This window comes from Nematostella vectensis, chromosome 14 (assembly GCF_932526225.1).
Source record: "Nematostella vectensis chromosome 14, jaNemVect1.1, whole genome shotgun sequence".
In the NCBI taxonomy this organism is placed as follows: Eukaryota; Metazoa; Cnidaria; class Anthozoa; order Actiniaria; family Edwardsiidae; genus Nematostella; species Nematostella vectensis.
In genome coordinates this window covers 5,821,257-5,842,830 of record NC_064047.1, presented here as the reverse complement: position 1 = coordinate 5,842,830, position 21,574 = coordinate 5,821,257, and the positions used below count along the sequence as shown (strand labels likewise).

At 39.7% G+C, this 21,574-nt stretch overlaps 1 protein-coding gene and 1 long non-coding RNA gene across 2 annotated transcripts; one reads left to right on the top strand and one right to left on the bottom strand.

The window, feature by feature from the left end:
• Positions 1–184: 184 nt before the first annotated feature.
• On the top strand, positions 185–20,058 carry LOC5513887 (neuronal acetylcholine receptor subunit alpha-10). Its single transcript, XM_032383485.2, has 9 exons — positions 185–312; positions 10,384–10,529; positions 13,878–14,068; positions 14,454–14,498; positions 14,996–15,105; positions 15,701–15,845; positions 16,652–16,907; positions 17,340–17,512; positions 18,716–20,058. The coding sequence occupies exons 2-9, from the start codon at positions 10,454–10,456 to the stop codon at positions 19,355–19,357; spliced, it is 1,638 nt and encodes a 545-aa protein (XP_032239376.2). The 5' UTR covers positions 185–312; positions 10,384–10,453; the 3' UTR covers positions 19,358–20,058.
• On the bottom strand, positions 4,268–10,390 carry LOC125559845. Its single transcript, XR_007306539.1, has 2 exons — positions 10,265–10,390; positions 4,268–4,439 (listed from the first exon to the last, which is right to left on the bottom strand). It is a non-coding gene; the product is annotated as an uncharacterized LOC125559845 (long non-coding RNA).
• Positions 20,059–21,574: the final 1,516 nt, after the last annotated feature.

The following is a 21,574-nucleotide window of genomic DNA, read 5'->3' as shown; positions in this document are numbered from 1 at the left end:
ATAGATCAATTTTATTCATCATTTTCATTATTGTCATCTCCCTTGTGTTTTGTTCTTCGCTCAGAAAATAAATTCAAGTTGTGATAATATATTCAAAATGTATATGGCCGCAGGGACAACTTGATTTAATCATATAAAAACAATAATGTATCTTTGCCCATTTAGATAATAACGGTATGATGGCAAAACCTAGTTCATAAAAAAGCGTTTTACTCCGGAAACACTTTGAAACGAAAACCATGTCTGAACGAGAAGTGCTTTGAACTTTTCGGCTCATCATATTTTTCCAGTTCAGTTTGCCATAAAGCAAAGGTGAGAAAAAAACATAAGATTACTGGGAGAAGGTGTGAGAAGAGGAGCGTTTACTGAGGGCTATTTATTAGGGAAATAATACGAATGAAGAGAAATGTAAATTATTATATTTTCAAGGGACATATAGCGAAATATCAAAAAAGGCGTACGTAGAGCTAAGGAAATTTTTAGGAATGGCTTTTATAGGAAACCTTCAGGTATCCTCCGATTTTTATTTTGCGCTTTTGATCAAGAAAGACAAGGAAAGAAAATATGGAAATCATTGATATACAATGTTGCCGTTCATGACGTGAAAACCTGAGGAATAACGTGAGAAACTCAAATTTATGTGCGAACTGAAGAGATAGTTAACAAATTCCCTGAAAGAATATAAATAGCATAAAAGGTAATCTTTTTTTTTTTTTATTTTTTTTTTTTGAAAGTTAATGTATGGGGGTGGTAAAACTTTTTTTATAATATTTTTTCCTTTAATTGATTTCCGTTTTTAAAAGGTTTTGTTAAGTAGTATTTCCGGACTTGTAATGAGAGGTCGTAATTTTTTTTTGTGTGTGTGACAATTATCGTGATTTTTAATGGAAGGGTATTGGATAAAAGCCCTTATTGCTCCTACAAACAACTTCAGAGTTTTTCGATACTCGGGTGTCAACGTGTCTCACCTAAAAACACAATCTTGGCGTTATTGGTGTTTACTCGGTGTTTACCTGACGTTTACACGGTGTTTACTCGACGGTTACTCGGTATTTACTCGACGGTTACACGGTATTTACTCGACGTTTACACGGTGCTTACTCGGTGTTTACCCGACGTTTACTCGGTGTTTACTCGACGGTTACTCGGTGTTAACTCGACGTTTACTCGGCGTTTACTCGGTGTTTACCCGCAGTTACACGGTGTTTACTCGGCGTTTACACGGTGTTTACTCGACGGTTACCCGATGTTTACTCGACGGTTACACGGTGTTTACTCGACGTTTACTCGGCGTTTACTCGGTGTTTACTCGGCGGTTACTCGGTGTTTACTCGACGTTTACTCGGCGTTTACTAGGTGTTTACTCGGCGTTTACTCGATGTTTACCCGACGTTTTCTCGGTGTTTACTCGGCGTTTACACGGTGTTTACTCGACGGTTACTCGATGTTTACTCGACGATTACACGGTGTTTACTCGACGTTTACTCGGCGTTTACTCGGTGTTTACTCGACGGTCACTCGGTGTTTACTCGACGTTTACTCGGCGTGTACGCGGTGTTTACTTGACGTTTACTCGGTGTTTACTCGACCGTTTACTAGGTGTTTACTCGACGTTTACACGGCGTTTACTCGGCCTTTACACGGTGTTAACTCGGCGTTTACTCATGTGTCCTCGGCCTTTACCCGACGTTTTTTGGCATATACTCAGTGTTTACTCGGCGTTTACGTTTTGACTCGACTTTACTCCGTGTTTAATCTATAACCCAAGGATACGGTGGGAGTAGGCCCGTAGCCAGGATTTTGAACGGAGGGGTTCGTTTACCCATTTTAGCGGACCATTTTTTCTTAGGTAGCTCGTCCTAGCTTGCAGTGGTACTCAATTTTCCTTCATCAGGGCGGACATTCAAGTCGTGTGGGGTCGAACCACGACCCCCCTCCCCCCCCACTTGCAACGGGCCTGAAGATTGTTCTGTTGACTCGTTTGCCCATTAAGAATGACACTCAGAGACTCCGACGAATCTTTTATTGATAGCCACTAATAAAATAATCTGAGTCTTCATTAACAATGTGAAGAAATCACCGAAGAAATTATCTTACCTCCTATAAATTTCTCTTAAGAGCACAGTCGCTTTGCATGGCAGTGTATATTTGAATATGAGATGGAGAGTCTCCTAAAGAACGAAAACCCGGAAATAAACTTACAATAAGAGGGGAATTGGGAGGGCGGGCCTCTTTTGATACTTTTAGCGTTGTGTTATACACCACCCGTGCATAATAATGCTTATATTTGAATAAGTGGACTTACTAGTAAAGGGCGCATGCGTGGTTCGCACAAGCCGGTCGCAACTTTAGGTCCCACATGGATCTAAGCTGTGGTCATAAGCACTGCGTTCGAGTCGAGGTGGCCCTGCATTTTACAGCTATTTCAATAAACTTTGTCTAAGACCGCTCTGCCGCACGCGCCCATCCTGCGAGGTGGTATGGGTAATATTATATGTTGTTTCAGAGTTTTCAGTTTGTTTTCAGGGCGTAAATATGACACAGTCTTATACAGCCATTTTAATAAACGTTGTCCAAGAGCGCTCTGCCGCACGCACCCATACCGCGAGGTGGTATGGGTAATATATATTGTAACAGATTTTCGGTAAAAATGACGCAGTCTTATAGTGAAGACCTTCGCTAGCAAGTTATCTGGATGGTACAGTTTCTAGCATTATCTATCGAAGACACTGCGGCATTTCTTTCTATGTGCCGCGTACAATTGTAAAAGGTATCTGCAAAAATAGGGACAAAAATAGCTATATATAGTGAAGACCTTCGCTAGCAAGTTATCTGGATGGTACAGTTTCTAGAATTATCTATCGAAGACACTGCGGCATTTCTTTCTATGTGCCGCGTACAATTGTAAAAGGTATCTGCAAAAATAGGGACAAAAATAGCTATATATAGTGAAGTCCTTGGCTGGCGAGTTGTCATGGTGCAGTTTCTTGGAGTATCTATTAAAGACACTGCGCGTCATTTCTTTTTATGCCCCCGCGTAGAATAAAATGGTATCTGCAAAAATAGGGACTTCAGCGACAACGGCAGACGCGAACGGCGATGACAGAAGACAATTGAGACTTTCGAAGAGCCAGCCGTGAAATATACTCTGAAACTCTTAAATGGATTCTGTGTGATACATTTCAGCCGTGTTTTCCTTCAAACTACAACGCGAAAACTCCAGGTTTCACGGAGGACGGGAACGTGTGCGCTGAACTAAGAACTAGATTTATCCTTGTTCGCTATGTTAGAAATAAGAAACTAGGCTTTACTATAGTTTTTGGGGAATATATAAGTGAATTTTATCAAAACTAGCTTAAAATTGAGCGCAAAGTATGAAAACTTTTGGGGGATCACGTTCTTCCTGCATTCGGTCGCCGTCGTCGTTGATTTTTCTTTCAGACACTTTTCCAGCAGGTTTTCTTTTATTGTAACTACTTAGTGTAATTACAGGATAGGTGTCAAACCCACTCTTGTTTTATTGTTTAAGGAAGCTAAGATATATATTTAGACAATTATCAGACTGTACTGCCATCCTGATAGCGTTGAACGAAGTTCGTGTCGGCGGTGAAGGATGGCAGAGCTTGAAACAATGATATTACCCATACCATCTCGCGGTATGGGCGCGTGCGGCAGAGCGCTCTTTGACCGGCAACGTTCATTAACTAGCTGTATTGCCGATGAAGTTTAACTGAAGCAAACCGGCATGTTATAAATATGTGAACGCAGTTAAGGGAGAAACCTCTTGAAAACCAATCCCCCCTTGAATATTACTAGCGAGAGCGTAATACGCAGGGGAGGGGTGGGGGTTGTCATTAGAGTCGTAGAGTCGATTTAAAAAAATACAAAAATCTCCAAAAACGAGTCCCCTAAAGACAAGAAATCATCGAGGCTTCCTTTTTGCAGACCAAATCTCCTAGCTTAGGCCATGGTAGATATTGCTGTTATTCTAATTTGACTATCCCAGGCGCGTACACAGGGGGGTACGCCGCCTAGGGTGCGCGGGCACCTTCCCCGCCCATGGCGGCCAAAAAATGGGTCATTTCTTATTTAAGAATCGTCAAGTACTATGCTTTTTCCATACCTACGACTGCACCCCCCCACCCCCCCCCCCCCCCCTACCCCTTCCCTCCCTCGGCTAATCCTGGGTACGCCGCCTATATCCTGCTCGGATTTCATACGTTTTTAGACATCATTATAGACAACATTGTTCAACCAATAGAAATAATATGAATGAATAATATGAATAGAATCAATGAATAGAAATTTGTTTATCTTGAGCCTGCCTGCACATAGCTCAACCAGAATTCCCCTTTGCGTCAGATCTTGCCTCCCATGCTCCTTTGCGACCCTGCCTGCTTCCCATACTCCATTGCGCCGCAGCATCTGCCGGTGTTTTACTAAGAAGAAATAAACAAATAAATTTCATAAACAGAATCTTTAACTTAAAATGAGGATCGATTGTGGAAAGCAAATAACCACAACAATCAGATAAAACACGAGTAAACGCGGTTAATGGTAATTTGCAGTGTAAGCAAAACAATTAGTACTAATTACATGATGGTTTTCAGATAAGATCTATACCTCGGAGGATAAAGTCTGAGTAATTTTAGCGGTTTCAAGAACATTTCGATATGAATTGCAATCTCGCCTCCGCTCAAACTTTAGGCTGTATTTAAGCCTTTTTTATATTATTTCTCTTTCTAATTTTCCCTTTACTATCTCACCATTACCTATAGTTTAACAAGGTTTAAACTGGTATCAACTAACAGTGTTAGCACTTGGCATTATTCTGATGATAAGAACACAGCCCAGACGCACCATTAAACATTAATTAAGTTAATAAAACCTCCAAAAAAGGCAGTGAAGTTTATGGCCGATCTAGTTGAATGTTTTATATTCGATGTATCTTTTCCATCAAGGTAAGATGAAACGAAATCTCTATTTTATAAATATGTTCTGAAAAAGCCGTTAGACTTATAACTGAGCTGCGATTTCCAAAGGCAAGGAATAATTGCGTACCGAAAAGCTCAACATCTAGTATTTATATCTAAGATGCACCCTGTTTTATATTACAATTTATCACTATTTTATCTGTATTTTTTTAAATAAAGGCACTTTTCTAAACTAAGAATAAAAAAAAATGCGTGGGAAGTTCCGTCCATCGATTGTGTTGTAAATATTTTTCAATTCTGATGACATATTGATAAATTTGTTACCGAATATTGAGTATGTACAATCGGTATTCTACCCAAGTACACTACATGTAGTAATACCATGGTGCTCGAGATAGGATTCATTCATTTGCACCTTGCCATTCGATATTGGACATATTATTGTGAATCTCTCGTCTTCCTCGTTTTGTGGTTTTACGTGGGTCTAGGAGGGGGGATTTGCAACAAGAGAAATTAGAAAGAGGTATGACTGCCACAATTCAAACAATGAACGCCATAAACTCACTTATCCTTAAAACTAACGAGAAATGTTCTTGAATCATAATATAAGATCCTTTACTTGTAACCCAGACGAACGAACGGCTTTGGAAAACCGTTTAACAAGCCTATTTTAAACTAATCCTCATCAAATGAAGCAGACAAAGTTAAAGTAAGTCTGTATTTTAAGTGATAATATTTTATGGGGTAAAATAATCCTGATGTCAGGCTGGTTCAATTGATAAGAACTATATCAAATTCCTTGATTGCATGCCCCTAAGGAATCGAATTTTATAAAAAAAAATATGGGTGAACACACCTTATGGTATGATAATTAAGATCATATATACCCCTATAGCTGCGCAGTATAGTTTTTTTTAACACTTGGTTGAATGACAAACGAGACTCTTTACTCGCTTCAGACATAGCTGATCGACAATCGTAAAGAATATCTGTCTGTGTTATTTTTGTTATCCTAGCTAAAAACGTGAGGGAAAGCAACGATTTCCATCGGGTAATTCGCAGAATCGCGAAATTTGGAGAATAACTTTGGAGAAAAACTTTGTTTTTAGTTTCTATTACTTCGAGATTTCAACACATAATTTGTCTTACAATATTTCATGAAAGCATTAAAAAATGTGTTGCTGAGTACTGCTCTATAAAGAGCAGTAGTGGGAACAGAGAGGTTATCAAATTGAAGAACGTTCATCAGCCACACCTTTGTTGCCGTTTTCATCTACTTACAGAGATGGAAAAATTCGAAAACATAAAAAAACAAGCTACGTTTGCCAAATTCGATAGAAACTGACCTCGCAATGGCTTGGTAAAAAATAGCCGATGAAAATGGATGCTTTGTTACACTTTTGCTAGGAGACAAGATTGCGGTTGCATATGAAGAAAACGTTGTTGTTTTGGGGGTCTGGTACCGAGGACTCTTAGTTTCTTTTCAGAGGCTTTCTCCAGTAAGTAAAGATGGTCACAGTCACTGTTTTTCTCTTTTGATTACAAGACATAAAATTTACGAAGCACCTGGGGTACAATGACCTTAAAAATAACAAGAATCATTCATTTCATCCAAATAAGAAATATATTAGTTTCCTTATATGGAAGTGACCGCGTTTGGCAAAAACGACAATTTTTGGCTTAATTTTCTTGATATGACGAAGGTTTTTTAACAAATAAAACGCCCCTCTCGCTAAACTTATCGATTGTGTCCCATCTTTTCTCATTTATAAGTTCCCGTTTTTAATAAAAGCTGATTATCCATTTCAACACGAGCGATTTTACGTTAATTGTGATAATGATATTGGTAAACGTTGTCTCTTTGACTGTGTCGTTAGCGGCTGCTTATGTGTTTTTCTTAGCCAAGCGCGGGCGCCTTTTTGTTTCTTTTAACCACACGCGGGCTTAGCAGGGGAAGACTTGAGAACTGTCTGCTTTGTATCATAATGGTCACAAGAGGAGCTGTAAATTTTTTGAATTCCGCATAATGAATAAGATATATTTTATAAAAATATATAATTAATGAGCAGGAATCACTTATCCCTTTATATTCCTAATTCAGGAATTAATTTTGGTTTAATACAATGATACCTCTGTGAGGCTAGATAATTATTATAAATAAATACATATATAATACATACATACAATATATAAAATAAATACATATCATTCAAGTCTAATAAATGCACGATTGGATTTTGTAAGCTTGAAAAGCAGGGGAGTAAAAAAACGCACAGACATGTGAAGCAAAAAAATTAAAATTTGAGAAATAGAACATGGTTTTTCATGTGGAAAGGGTTTGGATGACACCCCAGTGCAAATACTATATTATCTTTTTATAGTATCTATTTATCTTATCCTTTAATTTTCTATTTATAGTATCTAGTTATCTTATCCTTTAATTTTCTATTTATAGTATCTAGTTATCTTATCCTTTAATTTTCTATTTATAGTATCTATTTATCTTATCCTTTAATTTTCTATTTATAGTATCTATTTATCTTATCCTTTAATTTTCTATTTACAGTATCTAGTTATCTTATCCTTTAATTTTCTATTTATAGTATCTAGTTATATTATATATTTTTGATTACCCCTTGGATGTGTTTTAACATTTTTGGAAGAAGCTTTCTCGGGTTTAAAAGGATCCGAAATATTTCAAAATATTGAGTTTTGTAAATCAAGAGAAAGTTCAAAACAGCTAGATAAGAATAATGATGCCCATAATGCATTGCGACACTATTTACTTAGCAACAAAACCTCAGTAAGGTATATATATAGGAGCATGTCCATTCGAAGTTCGCTTAAAGGTTTCATAATAAGCCCGGAAGCAGTTTATAGTTCTAGATTCATCTGTTAGGCCTTAATCACGAGAGCATCACTATGACATTGTCTGCTGATTTAAGAAATGTAATTTTGCAACTTTGAGGTGAAAACCAGTTATTGGCTGAACCATCCTTTTCTTGCCATATTGTCAGATAATTGTTAGCTTAAGTGATCATCAGCGCAAACGAGCTTATTATCCAGACCTGAGAACAGAAAACGGTGCGTTTGATGTGATTAAGACTAACAAGCTTTATAAACCAACATCGTTATACCCAGGTACACACAGCAAACTTTAACAAGCCCAGAAAACACGCGTTTTTACGAACAAACCGGGACGGCCCTGGTTCTGTGTCAGCTTCGGTTAGGTATGTGTAGACCTACAGGTTGAATCCAATGATCTCGAAATAATTTTGGAATCAAAATTGGTTAGATTTTTCGGGAGGTCCCAATTTTTTGGAAGAGTTTTAGTTGAAAAATTGCTATTGCATAGATTTTTATTTAATTTATAATCGGCCATTAATATGTTGTAAAAATAAGGTGAACATGACATAACCTTTCTTAAAATTCAAAGAAACAACTAGCAAAATGGTGTTTTTCGAGATTCATTTCGCATTTTGGTGGGAGTTGTGATAATAGTAAAAATTACTTGTTCGGGGGCCGTTCGAATTGTCGAGGTTCAAGTTACTTGGAATTGATTTTATCCTTCCTTTTTTTCTGGTATCTTTCCTTAACTTGAAGTTACAAAGGGCTGTTTTCAGTAAGAAAATCTTGTCAAACATAAAAGCTTTTTCACTTTCCGCCTGCCAGGACACTCAAACTAAAAGGTTAAAAAGCAAAGGCCGTATCAAAGGAGAGATTTGTCCAGCGAAAAAGGCGTTATCTACGCTAGATCGAATGGCTTGTTTGCGATACCTCGATTGACAATACAGAGTGATAGAGTTAATGAGATACCGACATGTTTGTTTAGATCAGAATTGATTTACAGATCGGTAAAAAAGTCATAGATGGTTTAGGAAAGGAATAAAAAAAGTTGCAAATTTGCAAATGAGATAAGAAATCGCCACCTTAATTTTGTTGTATCGGAGCTCTTTTTGTTGTATCAATCTCTTTTGGTCAATGCTGATTGAAGCTGTGGTTATAGTGTGGTTATAGAGAAGCTCTGTTAGGAATTGGGTTTGACATCGGGAAATGTTTAATTTAGATAGTTCAAGGGTTAGATGAGATGTTATCATGTTTTGGTTTCACGACATAACTAGATTCAACCGATAAATAGTGGAGGCAAGATTAAAATGGGAAATCACAACATGCATTTAGAAACACGATGACGACACGCACACAGCGTGCACAGTTTCACGATTCACCGTCACGCCCTTTACGTCCACGACACGAACGTACACGTTCACGCCATTTACACGGCACGAACCTGTGTCCGCCTTTAACACGGTGCAAGATGCAAGGTTAACGATCACGACAGTTACACGACACGATGGCACACGGTCACGCCAATAACACGAAACAAAAGTAACCCAGTCATGCTACCTACACGCAACCCGGTCACGCCACTTGCACGTACCCAGTCACGCGACTTACAGGTAAACCGGTCACGCGACTTACACGTAACCCGGTCACTTGCAGGAATTCGTGTTTCCTACGATATTTTGCTGGCAGGCAACTTGGATATGGAGCCTAGTCCCTAACGTTTTAGAATATCACAGGTCTCCCGCGCTCTCGCCCCAGGCTCTTTTAGACCATTTAGAAAAACGACAGCCATTGATTGATATGTTTCAAACCCACAAGTCCCGATTCCACTGAATGATTGGGGTGCTACGTTCTTCTGTGATCAAATGTCGGCAATTATAAAAATCCTTATCAAAAGTAAGTGCGTGGGAATCCCATGTTGCCAACACACGGAAAGAAATTCGAGAATTTTGTTTAAAAAACATCTGTGTTTGATAGGAAGTAAGTAGTAAAGAACAGCAGCCTCAATTTCTGCCTAAAGGTTTGTCTTCCAATAGTCATATTCGTCCTTCCTACGCCAAAATCAAACGAATAGTTTAAATGATTTTTTTTTCTGGGAAAAGACTGACCGTGCTATGCTTTGTTACTTGTATTGAATAAAATAATCTACAAAACCGATAAACAACATATGACAAATGCAAGTGCTCTTGTCCCCTTAATCAGTTTCTAATGGCGCGGAAAAAAATGTGATCCTAGTTTTCCCTAACACAATCAAAGTAATCTAATCGTTTAACTTGTCTTTCTTTTAATTAATAATTATTTTTGTGGTGAAAAAGAATATCTTGAGTGTCAAAGCTTGGATTTATCCTTTCTCGAGTAATTAGCTCATTTTTAAGTTCCGATAACAGCCCTGTAAGGTCAAGTATGTGTAAACTAGATCCTCTAAAGAATTCATTCAAAACGAAGATAACATTAATATGCACGTCACACTTCAATTCAATTCTTACCTGCGCGAATTCTCTCTTTTCTTTTACCATCTAGAAGATTAATCATGTCAGCTTTGCCTAAACTTTCTCGTCTGCTGGAAGGTCTGGGAAGCCCATTAACGATTGTCTTTATCTTACAGTCGTCTCCTTTGAAGAGCGCTACCGGATAAGCTTGATCGATACGTGGACTTGTGATAAACGCCGAGAGAAATGGCAGACGGATGGCTGATTTTTCTGTTGCTGTTCATGGATGTTTGCCCGTATCTGGCAATTCCTACGACAACCAGTAAGTACACCATTACCTTCCAATTCACCCCCTTCGTCTTTTCACTTTTTTTGCGACTTATATTTCTCTCGGTTTTAACTCACGAATTTGAATGAATCTCAGGTACTTAACCGGGTATTCCTACTGTCCTGCAAGCTGCATATCTCTATGTAACCTTTCATCAATAGCTTCAATAAGAACGTGGAGAGTTTCCCATTAATATCCATTTGTACACTTCTATTTATTTTCAATCCAACTCGGATGGTCGTGGCAAACAAACTTATGAGCGCTACTTATATAAACAGTGACAATATCTTAACATAAAATTTAAACCATATGTAAAGACAAAAACATAGATGCGTTAAGCCAAACACTAAGAATGAATTAATAATATGCAATTATTTTAACCCAAAGCATTCTTTTCAATTTTTCATGGCATATGACAATGTTTTCGCAGTAGGAAAATTCCGACAAGAGCCAAGTGTTTTTTTTCTTTAAGATTATTGCCGTAGAGTAACTAGAGTAACTAAGAAGTACTGACTATTCGGGTCTTTCCTATCACACGTGATACTTTGGGCGATAGTAATAATGGTCTTCCCTCTAAGGTTAATCCCCTTTTTCGTGTTCAACACGTAATTTTCTAACGTTAAGTCTTCTGTACGTCATGTTTTCGGGTAGAGCGAGGGCACATTTTACCATCCCTTCAGGCGAAACACACTCTTCGTGTCTAATGACATGAAACCTCTCTGTCTTGGAATTCTGCATGGCGGGGAACCCGCTGGTTCGAGCTGGTAACATTTCACCTCTCATGTATCAAACAAAGCTCTCAAACGAGAGGTGCACCGGATTACTCGAGCCTCGGACATCCCTTACTCGAAGTGTTTTCCATTTCTCTTCAAATAATCTATTCATGTAGATTGTTATCCTTTAAAACTTATCTTGTATTTTTTGGAGATTCGAATAATATAGACTTTACGCGAGTGTTCTAAAGGATAATAGAACTCTTCTTCCTTTACCTAACGTTCTTTATGTGTGCTGTTTTGAATCCTCTCTAGTGAATTCCCCACCTCCCCTCTGGCTATAAGCCGTCGCCTTGAGTTACGACTATGATAACTTGCATGATTTCGCTGTAACAAGGAAACACATGGTTGAAAATATAAGCTATGTACGCCTTGGGGCAGGTCTCTGTTTTTTATCACCATACACAAACACAGCGACTAAGCGATCTTGAACATAAAAAGACACTTAAAACGCACACAAACGAAGTTTTTTTCAATCGATTTCTACCATTTTTCCGTTAGCTTTTTACGAATATAATCCCCAAAGAAAAACTCTCATATAATTTAACTAGAATAATTTTCCAAATTGTTTATATAACACTTTCAAGGGCACAAAACGGATCTCTTCCGCTAAAAAAAATCTGTTCCGCAGCCTGGAAACAGATTTGATGCTGACTGGGAAGATTTTAGACTCCTCGGTTGCTGAAAAAAAAAAAGTCCCGAATGATTATGCTGGCAAATTTGTGGAGTCGAACTAGTTGTGCTGGGAATATTCTTTGGGACGCTTGAGCGGATGCTTGGGAAAAAATCGTCCCGATCGGTTATACGGGCAATTATTCATGTGCTAAAATGCCTAACCACTGCTGGCTGGGAAAAAAGGAATAGTCCCTCCCGAGAAAAAGGAACAGATATTTTTTACAGCAACTTTTATAATGGATATTTTCGGCATCAGAACATATTCAAACGACGGAATATGCCATTTTAACGTGTTTTTGGGGAGGGGGGGGGGGGTCGTTGTATACCCTTGCACTTTCCCACTTGAATAGCCAGGCTTGGAGCCTCTGGTAGCCATGAGAGGAGGTGCTATTATTTTACCATTCCTTTTAGTAAATGGCCTTATTCAAGCCCTTAAGTATGGGAGTACCCTTGCATGCGAGCAGTGTATTTTTTTCGAAAAGAATTTATAAAAATTTAAGACAACATAATATATCGTGTATACTATAATCAAGATTGATAAACAATATCCCGTTAAATTTAATTATTTATTAAATTAAATTACCTATAAAATAAATATATACCATAAATTCTCGCAAGCAATTTAGCAAAATAAATGTTAAATAAACAATATATAAGAACAATCTATACGCGGCTTATTATACACATTTTAAAGATTTGAGTAAACGTACAGCTGTCCACTTCAAGTGCGATTAACAGCACTAAAAACGTAGTGAGGAATAGCGCAAAAAAGTTGGTATACTTGTGTATGATCTCTGTCTGCCCCCCCCCCCCCCCCACCCCTTTTCCATATGAAGAAAACGTCGTTTTGGAGGACCGATGAATCTAAGTTTCTCTTTAAAGACCTTCTGCATTGACTAAAGATAGTCACAGTCACTGTTTTTTTTTTTCTGATTACAAGTCATAAAGTTTAAGAAGCACCTGCGATACGACAAACTTAAAAATGGCAAGAATCATGCAGCTTTTCCAAATAAGGAATATATTAGTTTCCTTATATGGAAGTGACCTCGTTTGGGAAAAACGACAATTTTGGGCTGAATTTTCTTCTCCCCCCCCCCCCCCCCCCCAAAAAAAAAAAAACACTGAATCACAGTTAAAGCAGTTAAAGCTTTACGGCTAAGCTGGAGATTTCGGCCCAACACCATCTCACGAAATGTACAATACAAAGGAACCTGAGGTACCCGAATATTAATGAGGAGGCAATAACCAGGATCCCAGGGCTGGCTTATACGGTGACGCCACTCAGAGCTCGCTAAAAACAACAATATCGGGGTCTTTATCGCGATTGCGTCTCTTTGGAATTAGTGTGTTGATGTAGTAGTATAAAGATGTCGTCATCATGTGCAGCACGCTATGAATAAGGTCTACGGTACATGGCCGCCTTCTAAGCCTTTGTTCTTCATTGCTTTGTCACGCGTTTGCATGACACCTTATGTTCCCAGAGGTAACGTCGTAATCAAAATGAATTATGCCTTTATTTACGATGTAAGATGTTTCTTGTTCAGTTTTAGGTTATAATGTGCTAAAGCTCTCGTGAGCTGCCATCCTCGGATTTGCTAACGATATTAAGGGAATCTAACGCGTTCCTTTGTTTCTGCCATCGCCATCGGTGTGTGGGTGCGAGGGGAACTAAGTAAGCTTCATAATCGCGTATGATATCGCAAAACCTGAAATCAACTAAATGTAATTTTTTAGATATCGTTGGCCCACAGTACTGGCTGTGTAATGTCCTTTCTTCGTTAGACTTGTTATGTGTTATATGCTATGTTATTATCCATGCTCTTTGTTTATTTGTTTGCTTGTTTGTTAGTTAAAAAATAAACATGATAATTAATTGAGATAACCCCTTTTTCAGATAGCGTCTCGACAACTGCCACACCCCACCCCACCACAGGAGTATTCCGCCCATCAATCATCGATGACGACGAAGGTCGCCTGACACGTGACTTGTTCGCGGGCTACAACCCCAAGCTACGGCCTGTGTTCCACAAACGAGAGAACGTGACCGTCGTACTCGGCATGTCCGTACACCAGATCATTGACGTGGTAAGTCAATGCTTAGCAACAGCCAATCAGCAAATGGGTCAGCCTATGACGTCACATATCAAGATATTGGTGGTGTTAACTTTGTGAAAAGTACCGGACACCCTGTGTTGAATTTTTTGGTTTCTTATAGAAGATTCTTAGCTTTCTAGGTGATATAAGTAACTATTGCAGATAAATTGCATAGGGTTTTTTTCCAAACCATGCTAACTATTCAGTTATTTTGGCTGTTTTAAAATTGAATACTATATGCCACTTTCTAAATAAGGCAAGTATCGTCGCCAATATAATGACAATTTTTCAAGTTGTTACTCGATATGCATTTTACAAGTCCATCCTGTGTTTTTCCAATGACGTATAATAACATATTATTTTCCTTTCCTTTTAGTATGAAAAAGATCAAATAATAAAAACAAGTTTCTGGGTTAGACAGGTGAGCTGTTGATTCATTTCTACCGAGGATTTTGATTATAATGATGATGTAATGTATGTATGACAGTAATGTATGACAATGGATTATAATGATTAAGGTGTTTGTCATGCAAAGTGCTTGGGCGAAAAAACTAAATCATTTTCACTTGAGGATGAGAGGGGGGCGCTTATTCTAATTTTTTTCACTTAAGGGGGAGAGGGGGACGTTTATTTCAATCTTTTTACTTAAGGGGGAGAGGGGGACGCTTATTTCAATCTTTTTCACTAAAGGGGGAGAGGCCGGGGACGCTTATTTCAATCCTTTTTCTTAAAGGGGAGAGGGGGACGCTTTTTGTTCACTGAAAGAGAGAGGCCGGGGATGCTTATTTCAATCTTTTTTACTTAAGGGGAAGAGGGGGCGCTTATTTCATACTTTCACCTATTGGGGTGGGGCGGAGGGGCTTATTGGAAGCTGGGCGTTAAAAGGAGCGTCTATGTTAACTGTAATTCTCATTCCAGATCTGGTACAACCCTTTTCTGCGATGGAATGAGACTTTTTATGGAGGAATCAAAGAGATTAACGTCAGTCCCCTGCAGGTGTGGACTCCCGATCTCGTGCTGTACAACAAGTAAGTACCGCTTTATTAAAATGCCGATAAAGCATTCCTTTGTTACTTTTTTATTTGATATTATTATGTGTAGAAATCTCGATTTATCCATGTAAAAGCAAAGTTTTATATTTCAATTTCCAAAATACTAAAATAGCCCTTAAACAAGCCAATGGAAACGGATTCCTTTTCACCCTTGGTATTTTGATAAATCAACTAGTATTATTACTTTCTCAATTGTTTTTCTCTAATATTTTTTCTATATTCATTAATATTCATAATCGCGGTAAAATCGTTTTGTTTGTTGTCCCGGACGTGGGAACACAGTAATATTTCTTTGAAAATAGGAAGATAGACTCGACTTTCATCTGTAGGTAGACTATCTATGACCCGGATGCAAAATTAATTTTAAACATAAAGTATGATAAAGGCGCGCGGAGTCATAGCAACCTTGTCCCCAGGGTCTTCTGGGTAATTTTCAATAAGACGCCATATTAAAAATTACCAAAAAGGCCCTGGGTATGAGGTTGGAGTCATAGGTATCATATTATTTGAAGATCCTTCAATTAGAAATGGCCAACGTTTTGGCACCTTGAAAGGACTGTGTGTGTTTTAGTGCTGACGCTAGTACGGACGGCTCGCTGGAGAACTTCAAGACGCGCATAATCGTCTCGAGTGATGGAAAGAATATGTGGCTTGCTCCAGTGATTTTCTCTTCTTCTTGCACTATTAAGATCAAGTACTTTCCATTTGACGACCAGGTTAGATTCTCTTACTCTTGCTTTGACTTCTCTTATAGAAGAAATGTTTGCGGTAATTCCTAAGCAATTTCATTTATTTTTTACCTATTATTTTCCTTTTTTCTTTTCTTTACTTATTTTATATGTATTTTTGTACATATTATCATTATTTTGCCAGCTATATACCAATGTAGGACTTGCACTTTGAGCTGCATAGAGTAGCTGGGCGGACTAGTGAGAGCAACGGTGCGGGCAAGAGTGCGGTCAAGAGTGCGGGCAAGAGCGCGGGCAACGGTGCGGGCTTGGGTGCAGGCTGAAGTACGGGCAACGGTTTGTGCTAGGGTGCGGGCGAGGGTACGGGCAAGAGAGGGGGCAAGGGTGCGGGTAATAGAGCGGGCTGACATGACGGAAAAACCCTAAACATGCACACTTCGAAGAGATGGAGAAAGAGATGCAGTTCCTTGCATTCCGGACAGATTTTCTCTTTTCAAAACACAAAAAATGAGTGGCCGAAATGCACATACCCCGATTTTGGCTTTTTAAGACAATTTTTTTTTCTTGATCATCCTTGCGCTATGTATGAGCTCAGGGACGAAAACCTCAAATTTCAATGATACTTTACAAAAAGTCGCATCAATTTAAAAAAAGTCGCGTTTGATATTTTGTTTGATATTACTCACTAAGTAATTTGGGGAATTTTCCGCCTTATTTGATGTGAAATGAGCTTATTGGAAACGTCAAGTCATGTTTTTCCGTCATGTCGAGCGAGCTATGATGCGGGCTAGGCGGGTGGGCTTGACTTAACCATCTTTTCTTTCCTTGCACAGTACTGCAGTCTCAAGTTTGGCTCGTGGACGTTTGACGGTTTTCACCTTGACCTTAAACCTGAGGCGCCTCAGGCTTCCCTCTCCAAATTTATACCGAATGGGGAATGGGACCTAATCGGTGCGCCCGCGATACGCAATGTACTGCGGTATGACTGTTGCCCCGCCCCTTATCCTGACGTCACATTCACGCTACATCTTCGCCGTAGAGTCTTGTTTTTCCTGTTTAACCTGATAATACCATGCTTCGTCATTGTCGGTAAGTTATTCTTCGTCAACGGGATAAGACAACGCGGTATCTTTTTTGTCTTCGTGAAAGGCGAAATATTTTTTGGCTGTTTTGCGGACATAAAGCCCTATGCAAAGTGCGTCAGCATTGTTGGCGACACGTTGGCCCAGTAATACTGGCGCTGTTTGAAAACTGTTTTTGGGAGGGTCTGGCGGGGGCAGGCGAGTGTCGAGAGTTCAAACTTTTGGCCAACGTTTCGCCAGCATCTCCTTTGTCTCGTGGTCAACTGAGCAAATTGCAGCTTTGCTGGCGCCGTTTCCACACAAACCCATAACCCATAGTTTCCATAGCGAAAATAGCTCGCGTGAAAATAATCATGAGGAATGACTGTACGCCTTTTGGACTGCTTATATCAATGCCATGACCGTGCTTATGAGTAACAATGTTCCCCCCCCTCCACAGTATTGACGTCGCTGTCGTTCTACCTCCCCCCTGACTCGGGCGAGCGTATCTCTGTTGTGATCACCAACTTGCTCGCCATGACGGTTTTTATGCTCATGGTCGCCGATATCCTCCCGCCCACGTCAGACGAGGTGTCAATCATCTCCATCTTCTACTCCTGCAGCATCATAGAGGTAACTCATTTACATATCACCATGGATACATTAGAGCCATTATAGGACATTAACATATCACCATGGATACATTAGAGCCACTATAGGACATTTACATATCACCATGCATATATTAGAGCCATTATAGGACATTAACATATCACCATGGATACATTAGAGCCACTATAGGACATTTACATATCACCATGCATATATTAGAGCCATTATAGGACATTAACATATCACCATGGATACATTAGAGCCACTAAAGGACATTTACATATCACCATGGATACATTAGAGCCACTATAGGACATTTACATATCACCATGGATACATTAGAGCCACTATAGTACATTTACATATCACCATGGATACATTAGAGCCACTATAGGACATTTACATATCACCATGGATACATTAGAGCCACTATAGTACATTTACATATCACCATGGATACATTAGAGCCACTATAGGATATTTACATATCACCATGGATACATTAGAGCCACTATAGGACATTTACATATCACCATGGATACATTAGAGCCCCTATAGGACATTTACATATCACCATGTATACATTAGAGCCACTATAGGACATTTACATATCACCATGGATACATTAGAGCCACTAAAGGACATTTACATATCATCATGGATACATTAGAGTCATTATTAGGAGCATTAGAAAAGTGATGGGGAAGGGGTAAGTCGTGCATTCTGGTCTGAATAATATGCTTTATTATTATAATAATAAATTTCTCGCGATCATTGTTTACGTGTTTATTTTTCTTTGGTTTTAGCTGCATACCCTTTTTAGAGTGATGCATGTTCATTAAACCTCCTCTACAAAAATACACTGCTCGGCCAATGTAGAGTGGGACCCTTTTCTCTACCCTTAGGCCACTTGACGTAGCCAGGGCGGCCACCCCCCCCCCCCCCTTCTTTCTGGTACAATAAAGCTATTACGTCTTGGTCGTTACGTTTCGGTTGGAAACGATTGATCTTGAGAAATAACCTTGCACCCCCCCCCCCCCCCTACCCCATCCCCCCCAAGGATAAAAATACAGTAAATGTATGAGTCATTTTCTAAAATACAGGAGAAATTGACTTGAAAGTCCCTTTTGGGCCCCCTCCTGTTAAATATCCTGGCTACGCCGCTGTTCTGGTTGGTATGCAAGTGCATAATAATGATGATTATCACCCACTGTTTTACCACAGGTGGGCATAGCTCTCCTTGGGACTTGTATCGTCCTCAAGTACCATTTCTGCAGCACTTCCATACATAAGATGCCACCCTGGGTTCGCTTCCTGGTCATTGAGTGCTTGGGAAAAGTCTTTTGCCGCCAGGAACATACCACCGACCAGGAAGATTCCAAATCAGACACTATCAAACTCGACAACTGCAAACACAAACTCGAAAACGGCCTAAAAGATCCGTTGATAAAACAGTGTAATTTCTTCGGGAAGTTCGGAGTGAGGGAACGAGGTAGATCGTCTGGGATGAAAACTACGGACGGGGGGTCCAATTTGAGCATGACCCAAGACGACGAAGGGCGTGGTCGAGGAGGTACCCCTTACTCCAGTCATCGCAACATGGATGATATCATAGCTGCTGAAGCCTCGAGTGATAGTACCGTCTTTGCGTTGCTTTCGAGACAGGAATCAATGGTGAAGAATTTGGAGATTCTCGCGCATGCGCAGAGATGTCAGGATGAGGAAGACAGGGAGAAGAATGAGTGGAAACTTGCAGCGTCTATCTTGGATAACTTTTTCTGCTGGTTGTTTTTGATGAGTATTTTTATCTCGTCCATTGTGCTTTATGTTCGTGTTACGGAAGCTCATTCGGTCAATTCATCATGACCTTTCACCATGGAAGGCGTCCATCTTGGATAACTTTTTCTGCTGGTTGTTATAGATGAGTAGTTTTTATCTCGTCCATTGTGCTTTATGTTCGTGTTACGGAAGCTCATTCGGTCAATTCATCATGACCTTTCACCATGGAAGGCGTCCATCTTGGATAACTTTTTCTGCTGGTTGTTATAGATGAGTATTTTTATCTCATCCATTGTTCTTTATGTTCGTGTTAAGGGAGCTCATTCGGTAAATTCAGCATAACCTTACGACCATAGGACAGTTCGACCATAGGATCTTTAAAAAGGGCACATTTTGATCGAATATTCAGGGGCGGATCTAGCTTTTTGCTAAAGGGGGGGTTTGGCTGATTGACAAAGGGTGGAGGGGGTAGTTTTTTGTTACATATGGCTTTCTGGCAGCTAAAGGGGGGGTGGGGTTAAACCCCCTAAATTCGCTACTGAAATTTGCATTTCGATCAAACATGATACACCAAAAACCGGTATTCTACTTTGACAATACCAGTGTATTGGTGTATTTGGTGTATGTACTTATTCTTCTTGTTCACGAACACGACAATTTGGGCTTTTTGTATTTATTCGATCAAATATGGGTAAAGCAGCCAACCAATTAAAATGGGCATTGCGAGCAACAATGGGAACTTCGATCAGATATACGCATTGTAAACAAATAAAAGTATTGTAACCAAATATGGACATTGCAGCCAAATACGGGTATTTCGATCAAATACAGGATTGCAAACAAAAATGGGTATGTTAAATGCAGTGGCTATATGCCCGACAGTCGGGAAAGGTCCTCAATAGACTAAATGCCCGGCAGTTGGCCGGAAAGGTCCTCAATAGACTAAATGCCCGACAGTCGGGAAAGGTCCTCAATAGACTAAATGCCCGACAGTCGGGAAAGGTCCTCAACAGACTAAATGCCCGACAGTCGGGAAAGGTCCTCAATAGACTAAATGCCCGACAGTCGGGAAAGGTCCTCAATGGACTAAATGCCCGACAGTCGGGAAAGGTCCTCAACGGACTAAATGCCAGACAGTCGGGAAAGGTCCTCAATAGACTAAATGCCCGACAGTCGGGAAAGGTCCTCAATAGACTAAATGCCCGGCAGTCGGGAAAGGTCCTCAATAGACTAAATGCCCGACAGTCGGGAAAGGTCCTCAATAGACTAAATACCCGACAGTCGGGAAAGGTCCTCAATAGACTAAATGCCCGACAGTCGGGAAAGGTCCTCAATAGACTAAATGCCCGACAGTCGGGAAAGGTCATCAATAGACTAAATACCCGACAGTCGGGAAAGGTCCTCAACGGACTAAATGCCCGACAGTCGGGAAAGGTCCTCAATAGACTAAATGCCCGACAGTCGGCCGGAAAGGTCCTCAATAGACTAAATGCCCGACAGTCGGGAAATGTCCTCAATAGACTAAATACCCGACAGTCGGGAAAGGTCCTCAATGGACTAAATGCCCGACAGTCGCGAAAGGTCCTCAATGGACTAAATGCCCGACAGTCGGCCGGAAAGGTCCTCAATGGACTAAATGCCCGACAGTTTTCAATTTATTTGTTGAGAAAGGGCAAACAAATCTGGACATTTCTGCCACGTTCATCCATAAGGAAATGTCCTTCTTACCATATATGGTAGTAAAGACAATATTTATTACTGAAATATTATCAAGAAATGGGTATTCTAATTTTAAGGTTATTAAACAAAAGTACATTACTTTATGAATTAATAGTAGATTTTGTACTTTAACTGGCCGTAGCGAGAACTATTTATCTGTATTTTGTCGATTTGGGGTGGAGGGGGGGGGGGGGGGGGGTGACCTCATTATTATCCCTGCGGTTTTTGCTGGGGTTGCAAACGCCAGTCTCTTTATTACTTCGTGTAATTTTTACAAAATCCCTCCTCGCTTGCTACGGCCATACTGAAATGTAGTTTTAATAGGCTGTTTGTTGTTTTGTTTTTTGTTACATGCGTAGTTCTTGATGACGTTTAAAATCTTACATAGCAAAACTTATTGTGTAAAGCAGGCTATGGGATTTCGTGGTTAACATGTTATTCGTGTTGTATTGTAAAGATATAGTGATATATGTGATGTAATCTTTGGGCGGGATCTTTCGATAAGCACGGAAATCGGCTCCATAGATCATGCTTGTAGATGTGTCAGTTCAATTATCCATTTAGCAATATTATGAATGACACGAC

Coding starts and splice junctions, on each gene's coding strand:
- LOC5513887 (XM_032383485.2), top strand. CDS start 10,454: ATGGCAGACGGATGGCTGATTTTTCTGTTGCTGTTCATGGATGTTTGC. Junction 14,069..14,453: donor TACACCAGATCATTGACGTG/GTAAGTCAATGC, acceptor CTTTCCTTTTAG/TATGAAAAAGATCAAATAAT. Junction 15,846..16,651: donor ACTTTCCATTTGACGACCAG/GTTAGATTCTCT, acceptor TTCCTTGCACAG/TACTGCAGTCTCAAGTTTGG.